The 15,509-nt window shown below is 39.8% G+C and overlaps 3 protein-coding genes across 7 annotated transcripts; 2 read left to right on the top strand and 1 right to left on the bottom strand.

Moving 5' to 3' along the window:
- Positions 1-95: 95 nt before the first annotated feature.
- Positions 96-4,896, bottom strand: LOC111778356 (DEAD-box ATP-dependent RNA helicase 31). Its single transcript, XM_023658131.2, has 10 exons — positions 3,755-4,896; positions 3,190-3,296; positions 2,883-2,938; positions 2,277-2,501; positions 1,781-1,987; positions 1,596-1,682; positions 1,417-1,512; positions 1,014-1,229; positions 695-877; positions 96-593 (listed from the first exon to the last, which is right to left on the bottom strand). Exons 1-10 carry the CDS (start codon positions 4,714-4,716, stop codon positions 366-368), a joined length of 2,367 nt encoding a protein of 788 aa, XP_023513899.2. The 5' UTR covers positions 4,717-4,896; the 3' UTR covers positions 96-365.
- Positions 4,897-5,033: 137 nt separating this feature from the next.
- On the top strand, positions 5,034-8,572 carry LOC111778357 (Pentatricopeptide repeat (PPR-like) superfamily protein). 4 transcript variants are annotated; one of them, XM_087118871.1, is made up of 2 exons: positions 5,034-5,214; positions 5,608-8,572. In XM_087118871.1, the coding sequence occupies exon 2, from the start codon at positions 5,794-5,796 to the stop codon at positions 7,612-7,614; it is 1,821 nt and encodes a 606-aa protein (XP_086974997.1). In that variant the 5' UTR covers positions 5,034-5,214; positions 5,608-5,793; the 3' UTR covers positions 7,615-8,572. The 4 variants fall into 4 exon arrangements, with proteins under 4 accessions (XP_086974997.1, XP_086974996.1, XP_023513902.2 ...); XM_087118870.1 differs by having other exon boundaries at positions 5,601-8,572; XM_023658134.2 differs by having other exon boundaries at positions 5,538-8,572.
- A 365-nt stretch (positions 8,573-8,937) lies between these two features.
- Positions 8,938-15,423, top strand: LOC111778363 (uncharacterized). Of its 2 annotated transcripts, none has more exons than XM_023658140.2 (9): positions 8,938-9,339; positions 9,935-10,095; positions 10,872-11,036; positions 11,164-11,269; positions 11,951-12,133; positions 12,241-12,406; positions 13,382-13,653; positions 13,745-13,834; positions 15,096-15,423. In XM_023658140.2, exons 2-9 carry the CDS (start codon positions 10,081-10,083, stop codon positions 15,161-15,163), a joined length of 1,065 nt encoding a protein of 354 aa, XP_023513908.2. In that variant the 5' UTR covers positions 8,938-9,339; positions 9,935-10,080; the 3' UTR covers positions 15,164-15,423. The 2 variants fall into 2 exon arrangements, with proteins under 2 accessions (XP_023513908.2, XP_023513907.2); XM_023658139.2 differs by having other exon boundaries at positions 9,929-10,095.
- Positions 15,424-15,509: the final 86 nt, after the last annotated feature.

Raw genomic sequence — 15,509 nt, 5'->3', positions numbered from 1 at the left:
GACTTTCATCAACGAGAGATGCTATCAAAGAGCCCTTACTTCCATCATGTTAAAGGGAGGCTCCTCGTTGCCATTTTCTAATAAATACATACAACTTTCATCAACATTGTCTAATAGATTAGGCAAAAATGTTCAAAACTCCCTTTAGAAGAGCTTGGGATAATACAAAACTGAAGAATCTATTCTTGAATCGGAAGATTTCAAAGGCAAACCTATAGGAATATATATATAAAACTTGGAAGTTTTTACTCGTTTAAACCACTACAATCTAAAACAGAATGAATTGCATCAATTAGCTGAAAGAAAAACAATCGTTTCTTATTACCTACCTCGCTTTCTGGCGGCTCAAGAAACGTTCTCTCAAGTTATTTCACGCGCAAGCCAGGGACATTCTTGAGACCCATCTTCCCAAGTACTAGTTTGGGAATGGCAGGAGGAGTATCCAGTCCCATGCTTCGACTGAACTCGTTGGCAAGTTCGACTAGCCGAAACTTGTCCCGCCCGACTGTCTTGTTTGAATTGTAGTAACCAAGCCATGCCTGGTAAGCTGCTTCCTTGTTCTTCATCTCAACGTGGGCTAGAGCACGTTCCACCTGTTCACATTTGAATGTTAGAGGTTCTCAAAGATACTTCTTTATTGATTTTTATTTCGTTATTCAGAAAGAAAAAAACAAAGAAACATAAGGAAATCGACCTTTTTCTTTGTTTCTGGATCGACTAGGGGCAATGGAGCTTTTGATATAGGCAAGTCTTTAACTGTAAACAAAAAGAACTCTTCCCAAGGTGCTAGCAACAATATGCCTTGCCCTTCTTTGCCTTTGCGTCCAGTTCGACCGAGGCGATGAATATATTGTTCTCTATCAGAAGGCAAACCAACCTAAAGGGAAGGAGCTTTTGAATTCAGCAGATGATTCAAAGTACAGTCCGAAAAGGCTAAGATACAAGTAAAAGTAGTACCGACCATAACTTACTCATCAACATGTGTTATGTGATCAAACGAGAAAGCAAATTACCTGTATGACAAGGGTCACATCGGGATAATCGACTCCACGAGCTGAAACATCTGAAGTTACAAGGATGAGGCCCTTCGACTTTCTGAACTCATCGGAAACCCTGGTCCTGTAACTCTGTGGTTTCCTAGAATGGATCTCTCTAATGTTCAATTGCAGCTCACCAAGAAGGTCGGCAACCATTCTCGTGACCATAGCAGTTGTGCAGAATATAAGAACCTGCATCCATCAAGAGAGTATTTTCAAAACAATTAACAAGTTTACTATATCATTTGATTTTGTTTCACATATAGGGAAGATTTTGATAATAATAACTAGGAATTTCCCATCGTCATTACAACAGATCAAGAAACCACTAAAATTGAGCTATTGGTATAAATTTGTTAGTCATGATTGAAGTTGATACCTTATAGTCAACGTCAGAAGCAATATGTTCTTTAAGAGTAGCATAGAGCAGACTAAAATGCTTGTCCAGTGGAGCAACTATTTGCATCTGTCTCACCTGAAATGATCCAGCAGGCTATTATATGATCAAATTCATTAAGATAGTATAAGGGCCATCCAGTTCGTTAAGATATGTCCTACCTGTGCATGCGTCTCCTCACTTCCTTCTTGAATTGTATTGACAAATTCATGATCTCTTCTCAAAGCAATGTGACTGATTTGGCGGACCTTTATTGAAGAGGAATGTTTAGCATTTCAGTATTTGCTTGGATTCAAATGAAGGGATTTGATAAGAAATGGCACGGTAAAAGAAGTAAATAAAGCACCTCTTCTGGAACAGTGGCAGAAAATAGAAGAGTTTGCCTCTGTTTTGGAACTGCAGCAATAATCCTCTCGATGTCCTTGCGAAATCCCATGTCTAATAAATGATCGGCTTCGTCAAGGACAAGGACCTTCACACCCATAAGTCTAGTAGCAAAACCTGGAGTGTTCTCTATATGATCTTTTAGCCTTCCAGGGGTTGCAACAAGAATCTGCAGTTCCAAGTTTGTGAACGTCAAAAATTATTGCCACCATCATCTTTTCATAACGATTCACTTAAATCAGAAGCTCACTGACCAAATTGATTGTATCTAACCAGCTCAAGTGAATATGCAGCATTCAGTAGTAGTAGTAGCTAGACTAATTCCAATATACTAGGCCACTTATTATCTAGATATTAGGCTTGCATAACATTCAGGGCAATGACAATAATTATGCCTACGAATTCAAACAGTTGGAATAGTCTCTACCTGCAGGCTACTGTGAGTTAGAAAACCTAACCTGGCAAGGGTTTGCTTGCATGCGTTTCTGTTCAAGGGCAAGTCTTGTACCTCCTATTACAACTTGAACGCCAATAGCTGGGTGATACTTCAATAGAGTATTAGCTTCTGTGGCAGCCTGTGTGGCAAGCTCTCGGGTAGGGCATATAACAAGAACAAGAATTGGAGGCCGCCTCTGATCACTACCAGTAGGTGGAGACTTCACAACAACTTCAATTGAGGGAAGCTGAAATAAAGAATTTGAAAAGTTGATAGCGTCTAAATTTGCTTGCAGTATCATTCCAGGTTTAAAAATGAATAAAAGTCATGCTAACTAGCAACTGCTGCTGGACTCCTTTACATTGGTCCAATTTCATAATTGAAATAACGTGTAGTGCAGATGTTGGGCAATGATGACTCAAAAACTGAAGGGAAAATAAACATAATTAACTAGAAAATAGTTTTTCTAGATTAACTCAACGATAAGAGCAACATTGGGCTAATCTCTTTGGAGCACAAAGTTATTGATGCTGCCTTTCAGTAACTCGTATGACCATTCTATTAAACTTCTTTCTTTTTATTTATCAAATGTAAATGACCTTTTGCATAGGATAGTCACGTAACGTACCAAAAATGCCACAGTTTTTCCGGTCCCTGTTTTTGCTTTGGCAAGAACATCCTTACCTAGAAACACAAGTGCAATTACCAGTAAGAAGAGTAACTAGGCAACAAGATAAGGGAATTAAGTACATGTATGGTTGTTTCAGGGATGCACTGAATTGCAAATCCTTATGAAGGTGCTCAATGAACTGTCCAGTAGACAATTGAATTAATCAGACAGTATTATTAATTTTGGAAAACAGGAGTGAATGATATTGATCTACATTAAGGATGCAAAATATTTAAACCCAAGCACCTCAGGAAAAGAATCAAACCTTTCAGTATTAGAGGAAGTGTAGCCTCCTGTACTACAGTCATCTTCTCATAACCAGCATCCTTGATACCCTTTAATGACAATGGTGATACCGAGCACTGATCGAATCTGCAGGCATGAATAGCAGTCATGCATCCATTTAGGCAGGGAGATTATTTCTTTTCACTTGCATTGAATAGTTCTTCCCATTTTATTTCTTACTGGGGGAAAAAAAAAGATGCAGACTGAAAAAACTTGTGGTTCCCAGTTCACAAAAGATTGAAATTCTCAATTGTTCATTGGGTTTCTGTCATAATATATTGTGGTTCCCTTTTGTGGCTCAGATATCCAGCAAGAAATTAGGGAATTCTGCACTCGTTCTCTCTTCTGTTTTGGACTACATTTCTAAGTTCTTGTTCTAACCCCTAATCCCTCCTGTTGGTTAGTCCTGGATTTCTTATCTACCCGATTACTTTCAGAAATTGAAACGAAAACATGAAAGATCTCGACTAATTGGTAAAGCAAGAACAAAGCTTACGACAACAGAAATCAATGGAACCCATTGCAGTTTCAGTTCAATTAATTACCTAGTTTCACTCAAATACGAGCCAGAACTTCCTGGAGACTTTCGTGGTTGATCCATGTCGCTCACGTTTGCCCCAGATGGGAACAAAGCACTAGTACTTTTTCTCAATAGAGAATCGTCTTTATCTTCATCCTCGTCGCTGGCACTATCTTCATCGCTGAGAAAATCCCTAACACCACTTTTGATTATCTGTCCCTCGTCATCGTCGTCGTCGTCTTCTTCTTCTTCTTCTTCGCTTTCACCTTTACCTACAAAACGGACTTGTTTCGTAGAATCCTTTCCACCTCTCCCTAAACTCTCGCGACTTGAAATCCGTGGATTTTTCGAATTAATCTCTCTCGTCAAACGTCCCCTTCCACGCGAAGAATCCACATCCTCTCTACGAAATACACGACCATTGCTGCGGGAGCGGAAGTCTTCTCTCTCGTCTTCATTCTCGCGATTGGGTCGCCGAACATTCCGCGAACTCCTCGGATACGACTCCATTGAAGGGCCTCGAGAACTTCGACGCTCTGACGACTCCCGTAACTCGTACGACGGTCGATCCCTCCCCCTCTTCAACGGTGGCGACTCCCTCTCCCAATCCCTATCTCTTCCCCTTCCTCTACCACGCCTACGGTCATCTTCCGAATCTTCATCGCTCGTGATTCGCCCACGAAACGAGCTGGGCTTCAAGTCACTAACCCAATCGCTAAGTTCAGCCTCATCCTCAGCAAGACTCTTAGAGTCCCCAAACCTTCCTCTCTCGGAGCCCCTAGCAGCGGCGCTCCGTCGGACTCCATTGAAACTTTGGGAAGAACGAGAAGAGAACGACACGGAGGCGTACTTGAGCTTGAAAGGAAAAACGCGAGTGAAAATGGGGATTGGTCGACATTGCCGAATTGATGGTTCGAACTTCATGAGAGGTAAACGTGTAAGAGGATGGTGGAGGAGATGGAGGCGAGGGAGGAGCTTAACGGGCATGGTAGAACCTCCAACTTCCCGGTCAAACAGCAGCTACCGGCGGCGGTGGATGGCCGCAAGAAAGCTTCGTATGGAGAAGGAACAAGAAAAGCTAGAGAGAACGGAGCATTAGGGTTTAAGGGTTTTGCAGGGAAGGATGAGGGTTTAAGGGTTAGGATGGATGGATATGGTAACGACGGTCACAAATACAACGCCCAGGTTGTACCATCGCCACGGAATTGAAAATCATATTTAAATTTAAAAAATTATTTAAAAAATAAAATAAAATAAAAAAAATATATATATATATATATATATATAATATTTAACTCCCAAATTTACCTCCAAATTAGGTTGCGGCGGCGCGAAGACCCACCACGAACCTGGCCTCTGTTCCACACATGATCGAACTCAGCAAAACAAAACTATCTCAAACGATCCCGGATTTGAAAACCCGCACTCTTCTGAAGTGAGATCAGCAGTAACGGATCCATTCGGACATACATAGCAATCCAATCGGTAAAATCTCGTTAATCCGATCCTTCAAGGCCTTTTAGGTTGGTTTACTTTGAGTATAGCTTAATTAATTTCTGATAATCTGTGTTTGCGTGCGGTTTCTTTGGTTGTTTATGCTTTACTTGCTTAAACTCTGGTTAATTATGTAATTGCTGTTGAGATTGTGTACGATTGAAATGAGTTGTGATATATGTATTGGTTTGTGTTTGTGTTTGTGTTTTCATGTGTTATTGGCGTTGAATCTTGGTCGTGGACTAGTTTGTAGCATGCTGAAAATGTTGGGTAGAGAATGCGTAGTTCTTATAATCGATATATGTTCTTGATAGTTTGGATTTATTGAGAATGGGACATCCAAGTTCTCACATGCTTCCTCTATTGATCGTTCGAAGAATCCAGTTTTTTTCCCGCCATTATTCTTCAAGTCTGCACGTAGTTCCAATTTCTCCCCAACTCTCCAAACTGACAAAGAAATCATGCATCGAATATCTCCGGAACTGCAAATCCTTGGATCAACTCAAACAAATTCAGAGTCAGATCTTTCGAATCGGTCTCGAACGGGACAGGGACACCACCAACAAATTGATGGCATTTTGTGCGGATCCATCTGTTGGAAACTTGCGCTACACAGAGAAGATGTTCGATTACATACAAGGTCCATCTCTGTTTGTTTATAATGTGATGGTTAAAGCGTATGCCAAAAGGGGTATTTTCAGAAAAGTCCTTTTGCTATTTCAACGGTTGAGGGAAGATGAGTTGTGGCCTGATAATTTTACTTACCCGTTTGTTCTAAAAGCCATTGGTTGCTTAAGGGATGCGAGGAAAGGTGAAAAGGTTCATGGCTTTGTGGTGAAAACGGGAATGGTTTGTGATACTTATGTTTGTAATTCACTTATGGATATGTATGCGGAATTGGGCAAGGTTGGGAATGCCAAGAAGCTGTTCGACGAAATGCCGAGGAGAGATTCTGTTTCTTGGAATGTTTTGATTTCTGGGTATGTTAGGTGTAGGAGATTTGAGGATGCTGTTAATGTATTTAAGGAAATGCAGCAAGAAAGCAATGAGAAACCTGGTGAAGCTACTGTTGTTAGCACTCTTTCTGCCTGTACAGCTCTGAAAAATCTGGAGCTGGGGGTGGAAATTCACAACTATGTTAGAAAGGAGCTTGGTTTTACCACTATAATCAATAATGCATTGCTAGATATGTACGCAAAATGTGGGTGTTTAGATATTGCCCGCAAGATATTTGATGAAATGCCAATGAGAAATGTGATTTGTTGGACCAGCATGATTTCTAGCTATATTAACTGTGGTGATTTAACAGAGGCTAGAGACTTGTTTGATAGAAGTCCAGTTAGAGATGTTGTTCTGTGGACAGCAATGATTAATGGGTATGTGCAGTTCAACCATTTTGATGAGGCTGTGGCCTTGTTTCGCGAAATGCAATTTCAAAAGGTAAAGCCAGATAAGTTCACGGTAGTCGCCCTTCTTACGGGCTGTGCGCAGTTGGGAGCTCTAGAGCAAGGGAAATGGATCCATGGATATCTAGTTGAGAACAGAATAACAATGGATACTGTGGTTGGTACTGCACTCATTGAAATGTATTCCAAATGTGGATGTGTGGATAAATCTTTAAAAATTTTCTATCAGTTGGAGGAGAAGGACACGACATCATGGACATCGATGATTTGCGGTCTTGCCATGAATGGGGAGACCGGTGAAGCGCTTAGGCTGTTCACAGAAATGGAACTCGAGGGAGCTAAGCCTGATGATATCACCTTCATTGGTGTTCTGAGTGCCTGTAGTCATGGTGGATTGGTAGAGGAAGGACGTCGGTATTTCAACTCGATGAAAACGGTTTATCGAATTGAGCCAAAGGTAGAACACTATGGGTGTGTTATCGACCTCCTTGGTCGAGCGGGGCGGTTGGATGAAGCGGAGGAACTGATACGAGAGATTCCCAGTGAAAATAATGCAATTCTGATTCCTCTCTATGGTGCTTTGCTTAGTGCTTGCAGAATCCATAATAATGTTGACATGGGTGAAAGATTAGCCAAAAAACTAGTGAACATAGAATCATGTGATTCTAGCATTCACACACTTCTTGCGAATATATATGCTTTTGCCCACAGGTGGGAAGATGCAAAGGAAGTGAGAAGGAAAATGAAAGAGCTTGGAGTTAAGAAGATGCCTGGGTGTAGTTCGATCGAGGTCGATGGCATCGTTCACGAGTTTCTTGTTGGGGATCCATCTCATCCAGAAATGATGGAAATATGCTCCATGTTGGATAGCGTGGTTGGACCATTACTGGGACCAAAGGAATCCGAGCTTGAAATTGTGATACCACTTCACATTGATGGCACTGTCGTGTTGCATCCATTACATGAGGCTGACAAAGTTTCTTGATTATCTTCTGTGGGGTTTCAAATTTGCCAACGCACTCGGGAAACAGTTTTTTGAGGCATTCGATGTAGGCTTGACCAAACATATGACCTATCGAGAGATGTCGAGAGATGATTGAGGAGTTTTGAATTTGCCAATGCTTAGGGAACAGTTTTTTGAGGTGTTCGATGTAGGCTTTGTTAGGAATCACCGATCTCCACAATGGTATGATATTGTCCACTTTGAGCATAAGCTCTAATGGCTTCACTTTAGGCTTCCCCAAAAGGCTCTATACCAATGGAGATGTATTCCTTGCTTATAGACTCGTGATCATTCCCTAAATTAACCAGTATGAGACTCCCTCCCAACAATCCTCAACAAGACTTGACCAAACATATGGTTTGTCGAGAGATGTCGAGAGATGACCGAGGAGTTTCAAATTTGCAAATGTAGTCTGGGAACAATTTTTTTAGGAGTTCGATGTAGGCTTGACCGTATATGGCCTGTCGAGCGATGATCGAGGAGTTTCAAATTTGCCAGCACAGTCTGAAAACAGCTTTGTGAGGAGTTCGATGTAGGCTTGAACCAAACATATGGCCTGTCGAGAGATGATCGAGGAGTTCCTCCTCTATCCGTTCGTTATAATAGAAGTTTTCTTTTTTGTTTTTTTCTTTTTCCCCACGAGAAAGGATGTGCCATTATGTGGAGGCTTCATGGAGATAGGTATACTACAATTTGTGGAGGACTTGAAGTTAACCAATGCACAGCTTGATTGAAGTTTGAGGACTTCACTCCATTTCTAGTCTCATTAGGCAGCTGACTATTGAACAGTGAAGCCTTTTGGGAGCGATATAATAAATTGTTCGACCAATTTTCAAGACCTAGATTACGAAGGAGGAGGTGTACTCTCGTATGTAAGGGCATGTAGGCAGTGAATCAAGTTAAAAGTATAAATCAGTAAAAACGGGTGAGTCGTTAAATATTTTTATCGACATCTCAACATGTTTTACAATATTTTCAAATGTTTACCAAATAAAATTGAAAAAATGGTTTCATTAATTAATTAATTATTTTGCAATAAAACAAACTTAGAAATATGAATTTTGACAAATTAATTTATGTGATAATCAAACTTTATTTTAACTTAGAAACTAATTTTTATTTATTTATTGTATTTTATATACCTATTATTTATAAATTAAATTAAATAAAAAAAAAAAGAAATAAAAGAAATAAATAAAAAAATTAGTTTCTAAGTGGAGCTTTAAGAAAAAAAAAAAAAAAAAGGATGGCGCTGTAGAAGGCGACAACAGAGCTCTAAGTTTGAAGTATTAGGTTTATTTTCTTCCGTTTCACTTTCTATTTCCAGCGTTTTCTTTTCCACCATTTTCCCGGAAAACATTCAATCCTATTACACGCCAAAACCTTGTCCTACTCCCACTTCCCCAATTATTTTCTTTACTTCTTCTCTTCACTCACTAATCCCATTTCCATTTCCATTCCCATAATACTCACTTCGCCAAATCTGTTTTAATGCGAGGTTCCATCGTAATGGATCGATTTTTCTGGACTTAATCCTCGATTATGAGCTTTTTTTTTTTTTTTTTTTCTTCATTTTATTTGATTGTAAATTCTGAAGTGATTTCATCGCGATCTTCTTCTCTGTTGGAATTTTGAGATTTTTTTAGCTTCGTGGTGAAGTTTCGCTGAGATTTGTGTTCTTTTTGAGTTCTCGAATCTTGATGTTGGGTAATACTGCAGATCCTTGCTACCTTTTGCTCTTTCTTTATTCTTATTCATTCTTGAGCTGTTTGTTTTGGCTTCTTTTTGCACTGACTTTCTTCTCGTTGAGAAATTGTTCTGGGAATCTGGTCTTTGTTGAACTAGTATAAAATGAGCTTGATTTAGATCTGGGAATCTGGCCGTTTTTTTTCCAAAAGATATATTATTTTGAGCTGAAATCAAGGCGTTTTTATACTCGAAATGCGTGCCTTTGACGACCAATTCTTTATTAGGGAAAAGGGTTGGAAAGTGGAGCTTAGATCCTTGTTTTATTTCTCTTATAATAATCTAAAAGTGCCATTATGGAAGATCTGTGCTGAACATCTTGGGACATTTTATTGTTTTTTTATTCTCAATGGATAATCTTTTAGGTATCCGAGCAGTACATATTTTGATATTTAGTTATTTTCTCCCTTCTTTTTCATTATTAAATGAACATAACTCTCCGATGAATAGTTTAGAATATATTATAAAAGTGGAAAAAGGAAATACTATTAATGTTTCTTTGCTTTAATTTGTGTTGTTTTTTACTCTAAATTATATGCTCATCAACAAGTTTCAGGGGGATTGGATTAAAGCTTCTATTATTTGGTTGAAACTCTGCCACACCATATGTACAGTATGTTCAATCGCTTGAACTTCATTTGAGAAGTATCTAACCCATAAAAGGAAAAGAAAAAGGATGTGGTTATCCTGCATTTGGATAATATGAAGACCACACAGGTTCTTCTCTATCTCTTGATTTTTAGCCGTTCTTTTACTAAGTTACTTTAGTTCATTTCTTCACTTTATAAACCTCAGACATAAAAGAGTTTTCTAAAAGGTACATGTGAGATCCCATCTTGATTGGAGAGGGGAACAAGGCATTTTTTATAAGGGTGTGGAAACTTCTCCCTAGCAGACGCGTTTTAAAAATCGTGAGGCTAACGACGATATGTAACGGGCCAAAGTAGACAATATCTACTAGTGGTGGGCTTTGGTTGTTAATTGTATTAGAGCCAGACATCGGGCGGTGTGCCAGTGAGGATGCTGGGTCCCAAGGGGGTGAATTGTGGAATTGTAAGATCCTACGTCGGTTGGAGAGGAGAATGAAACATTCTTTACAAGGGTGTGGAAACCTCTCCCTAGTAGACGTGTTTTAGAAACTTTGAGAGGAAGCTCAAAAGGGAAAACTTAAAGAAGACAATATCTACTAGCGGTGGACTTAGGCGGTTACAAAATGTATTTACGATCACAAGGATGTTTGTTAAGTGGATAAAGCTTGGCAAATTCTCCCAACCCTCAGAATTACTGTAGGAGGATTCCATGTAGCATAATAGCAAGCTAGGATTTATATGGACATGGGAAAATGTCGAATAGGAAAAAAAGGGGTAGCTAATGCATAAACTTCTAAGAGTTTTAATTAAAAACATGTCTATGAACACAAACCTGCAAAAGAGAGGTTTTTCTTTCATATGTTGCCTACTACTGTATTCTAAAAGACCTTTTTGGAGTTTCAGGGCACTAAAGAATCATCTCAAGCTTCTCGTGATTCAACAATTGACAAAGCAAATGAGAAAGAAAATGACAAAATAAATACAACTGAGGCACCAATTACAGATTCAAGTTCGGTATCTGCAACAAGCAATGACAGCAAGAGACTTTCTCCTCAAGATATTGAATTTGTAAGATAAAATATCCTCAGTTTAGAAGGAATGTTCTTTTCATCCTCCTGTTTCATTCCCGTCTTTCCAGTTATTCATATATGTGATGCTATGATGTTTTGACAAGTTCTTTAAATTTGGTGTTTAGGTCCAGAATTTAATTGAGCGGTGCTTACAATTATACATGAACAGAGATCAGGTGGTTAAAACACTCCTGACTCGTGCAAGAATAGATCCGGGATTCACAACTCTGGGTATAACTGGAACTTACTTGAATGATTTCTCGATTATTTGTTTTTCTCATTTAAATATATTATCTTGTTCTTTATCACTTTTATAAATATATATAGTACCTCATATTGGTTCAAGAGGAAACAAAACATTTCTTATAAAGGTACATAAACTTCTCTCTAACAGATGCGTTTTAAAACTGTGAGGCTGATGGCGATACGTAATGGGCCAAAGCGGACAATATTTACTAGCGGTGGTCTTGGGCTGTTACAAATGGTATCAGAGCCAGGTACCGGGTGGTGTGCCAGCGAAGACGCTGGCCCCCAAGAGGGGTGGATTGTGAGATCCCACATCGGTTGGAGAGGGGAACAAAACATTCCTTATAAGGGTGTGGAAACCTCTCCCTAAAAGACGCGTTTTCAAACTGTGAGGCTGACGACAATACGTAACGGGCCAAAACGGACTATATCTGCTAGCGGTGGTGTTGGGTTGTTACAATCTCATTAAATCTTCTAAAATATAATGGGCAAAAAAATTGAACCATCCATTTATATAGACAAGGACATTATATGTTTTAGCCTCTCTCTATATAAATGATCATGTACGATTTTGGTTTAGAGGATCTTTAGTCCATTTATCTGTTGTTTGCAGTAAATGCTACATGGTTTTCATTTAAAATATAATTTTGTATCGTCTTCACTCAGTATGGCAAAAATTGGAAGAAGAAAATGCCGACTTTTTCCGAGCATATTATATAAGGTTGAAACTGAGAAGACAAATCCTCTTATTCAACCATTTGCTTGAGCATCAATATCACCTGATGAAGTATAATATTCCTCCCAAGGTTCCATTGGCACCTATACAAAATGGAATTCACCCTATGCCTGGTAAGTTGGTTCCTTTTCTACAATATGCTTATAGACATCCATACTTCATCATATTATGCTTAAGTAATTGAATTACTTTAGTTCATAAACACTTTTTTGCAGTGCAGATAATAACTTACCTATAGGGTACCCAGTCCTTCAGCAATCCATGGCTCCAGTCCCAGGTCAACCCCATATTGATACTATGGGTAATGGAATTTCAAGTTGTCATATAGTTAATGGAGTCCCTGCACCAAGTAACTATCGTCATGTTCAGATGAATTCGGGGAACGAGTAAGTTTGTAGGATCGATCTCTTTGGTCCTTCTCTTATGCTCTGACTGGTTTGTACTTGTTGCCATAACAGTCAGCAATGTTCCTTCTAAAATATAAATCTGCAATTTACGTCAGTTGGTTGGGAAGGAGAATGAAACATTCTTTACGAGGGTGTGGAAACCTCTCCGTAGTAGATGCATTTTAAAAACCTTGAGGGGAAGCCCAAAGAAGACAATATCTACTAGCGGTGGGTTTGGACTGTTACAAATGGTATCAGAGCCAGACACCGGGAGATGTGCTAGCGAGGAGGTTGAGTCTTGAAAAGGGGGGTGGACACGAGGTGAGGTGCGAGTAAGGATGTTGGGCCTCGAAGGGGGTGGATTTTGGGGACCTCACATCCATGAAGAAAGGAACGAGTGCTAGTGAGGACGCTGGCCTCGAGATCCCACATCGGTTGGGGAGGAGAACGAAACATTCTTTATAAGGGTGTGGAAACTTCTCCCTGACAGACGCGTTTTAAAAACCTTGAGAGGAAGTCCGAAAGGGAAAGCCCAAAGAGGACAATATCTCCTAGCGGTGGGTTTGGATTGTTACAAATGGTATCAGAGTTAAATACTGGGAGATGTGCTAGCGAGGAGCTTGAGTCCTGAAGGGGGTAGACACGAGGCGATGTGCAGGTAAGGACGCTGGCCTCGAAGGGGGTGGATTGTGAGATCCCACCTCGGTTAGGAGGAGAACAAAACATTCTTTATAAGGGTGTGGAAACCTCGCCTTAGTAGACGCGTTTTAAAAACCTTAAGAAGAAGTCCGAAAGGAAAAACCCAAAGAGGACAATATTTGCTAGCGGTGGGGTTGGACTCTTACCTATCGTTCTAGCATTTTTGTTGTGCTGATATATGTTTCCTTGATTTTGTGCTTAAAGTTTTCATTTGAATTGTTCAAGTATGGCCTACAACAGTATTGCTAACGTTTCTTCTGTTCTTCCACCAAACAGAGCATTGTCATCCATGTCAGAAATTCCTGTGAGTCCAACATCTGTGGCATCCAGTGGTCATTTCCCATTCTCAGCATCAGAAATCTCCGGAATTGGAGCAGAGACTTCGACTCTTGAAACTGCCTTCACATCAGATGTTGCTAATTCTGTGGGCTTGCAACTTCCACCAGATGGTATTGATGGAGATTCTCGGGATTCTTTCAGATCATTGGATCAAATTCAATGGAATTTCAGCATGTCGGATCTGACGGCAGATTTGTCAAATTTGGGAGGTAATACAGTGCTTAAACTTCACTAATTAGTTCTCATATTAGCTTCAATGGTGTTTTATTGAATTATTTTGATTATTTTCAACTCCTGCAGATTTAGGAGCTTTGGGAAACTATCCTGGTTCTCCATTTCTGCCTTCTGATTCGGATCTTTTGCTTGATTCTCCAGAGAATGAGGATTTAGGTATCAAATCTACATACTCACTTTAATTCTTTCTTTCAGCTGTTTCCATGTCATCTCTGTTTAGGTCTCTGAATCTTTTTGTTAAAGAAAAAGTAAATAAATAATGATGAAGAAGAAGAAACAAAAGGATAGAAAGAAAAAGAAAGCTTCAAATCCCATTCTTCTTGCTAACGGGTTAGTGCATCTAAGCTCACCACTAACCGATATTGTCCTATTTGAGCTTTCTTTTTTGGGTTTCCTGTCAAGGTTTTTAAAACATGTCTACTAGAGAGAAGTTTCCACATCCTTATAAAGAGTGTTTCGTTCTCCTCCCCAACCGATGTGGGATCTCACAATCCACCCCTTCAGGGCCAGCGTCCTCATTGGCACTCGTTCTTTTCTCCAATCGGTGTGAGATCCCCCAAATCTACCCCCTTCGGGCCCAGCGTCCTTGCTCACACATCATCTCGTGTCCACCCCCTTCGGGACTTAGCCTGCTCGCTGGCACATCGTCCGGTGTTTGGCTCTTATACCATTTGTAACAGTCTAAGCCCTTCGTTAGCTGATATTGTTCTCTTTGGGCTTTTCCTTTCGGGCTTTCCCTCTAGGTTTTTAAAATGCGTCTGCTAGGGGGAGGTTTCCACACCCTTATAAAGAATGTTTTGTTCCCTTCTCCAACCGATGTGGGATCTCACAATCCACCTCCCTTCGGGGACCAGCGTTTTTGGTGGCACTCGTTCTCTTCTCCAATTGATGTGGGATCTCACAACCCCCACCCCCTTTCAGGACCTTGCATCCTCACTAATGCTCGTTCCTCTCTCTAATTGATGTGGGATTTCACTTGTTAACATATCTATGCTTCTTTCCTTTTGTTTATGATCCGTTTGGTCCAAGTAATAAGAGCTATCAACCACATGCCTACAGTATGCATTTGTATAGTAAAATCACAACCTCTAAACACAAATACATACAACCTCACACACGCAGGCAACCTTTTCTTTTGCAATGGCCTGCCATATTGATATTATTCTGTTGTCCAAGTACTTCCTAAAAAATGCGATAAACTGCACTAACTCTATAGGAAAATCAGAGAGAGAGAGAGATGAACCTTACTTTGGTACGTTAGCAACCAAATCTAGTAGGGTCAGGTAACTGTTCTCGATAATAGTTGAGGTGGACTAGTTGGCTGGGGTCTATTGGAATGACTTTACTAAATTTTGCATTTAAATGTCTCTGTCATTATGTACTGCTGGACACTTAATATAACTGTTTTATGTTACAGTTGAGGATTTTTTCGTCGATTCTGTGCCCGGGCAATCGTGCTCGCAATCGGATGAAGAGAAAACTTAGATGATGCAAGGTTAGGCAGTCAATGTTCCCTTTTCACTTTGATTAGTTGGATAAGATAAAATCAGAACAATAAGTAATAAGTCATTGCTAGAAATTTTGTGGGGACTGTTACCTTCAGTTTCAAACATCTTGAAATTGACTGCGGTTTCGCTTGTATGCTTTGTATGATTGTTGAGTAGAAAAAGTAGACATGCCAGAGGAATTTTCAATGCATTGTTCTTTTACAAAGCTATTAATAGTTTGAAAGTTGAGGCTACAAATCACAATCCCATACATATATATATATGTGTTTAACAAAGAGACCGATCCTAAAGCTTCAACTTGAAATAAAATCATACCCTCATGG

The sequence above is a fragment of the Cucurbita pepo genome, chromosome 17 (assembly GCF_057944985.1).
Source record: "Cucurbita pepo subsp. pepo isolate OVF chromosome 17, ASM5794498v1, whole genome shotgun sequence".
NCBI classification, from domain to species: Eukaryota; Viridiplantae; Streptophyta; class Magnoliopsida; order Cucurbitales; family Cucurbitaceae; genus Cucurbita; species Cucurbita pepo.
The sequence above is the reverse complement of the archived record's forward strand: the minus strand, read 5'-3'. Positions and strand labels throughout refer to the sequence as shown.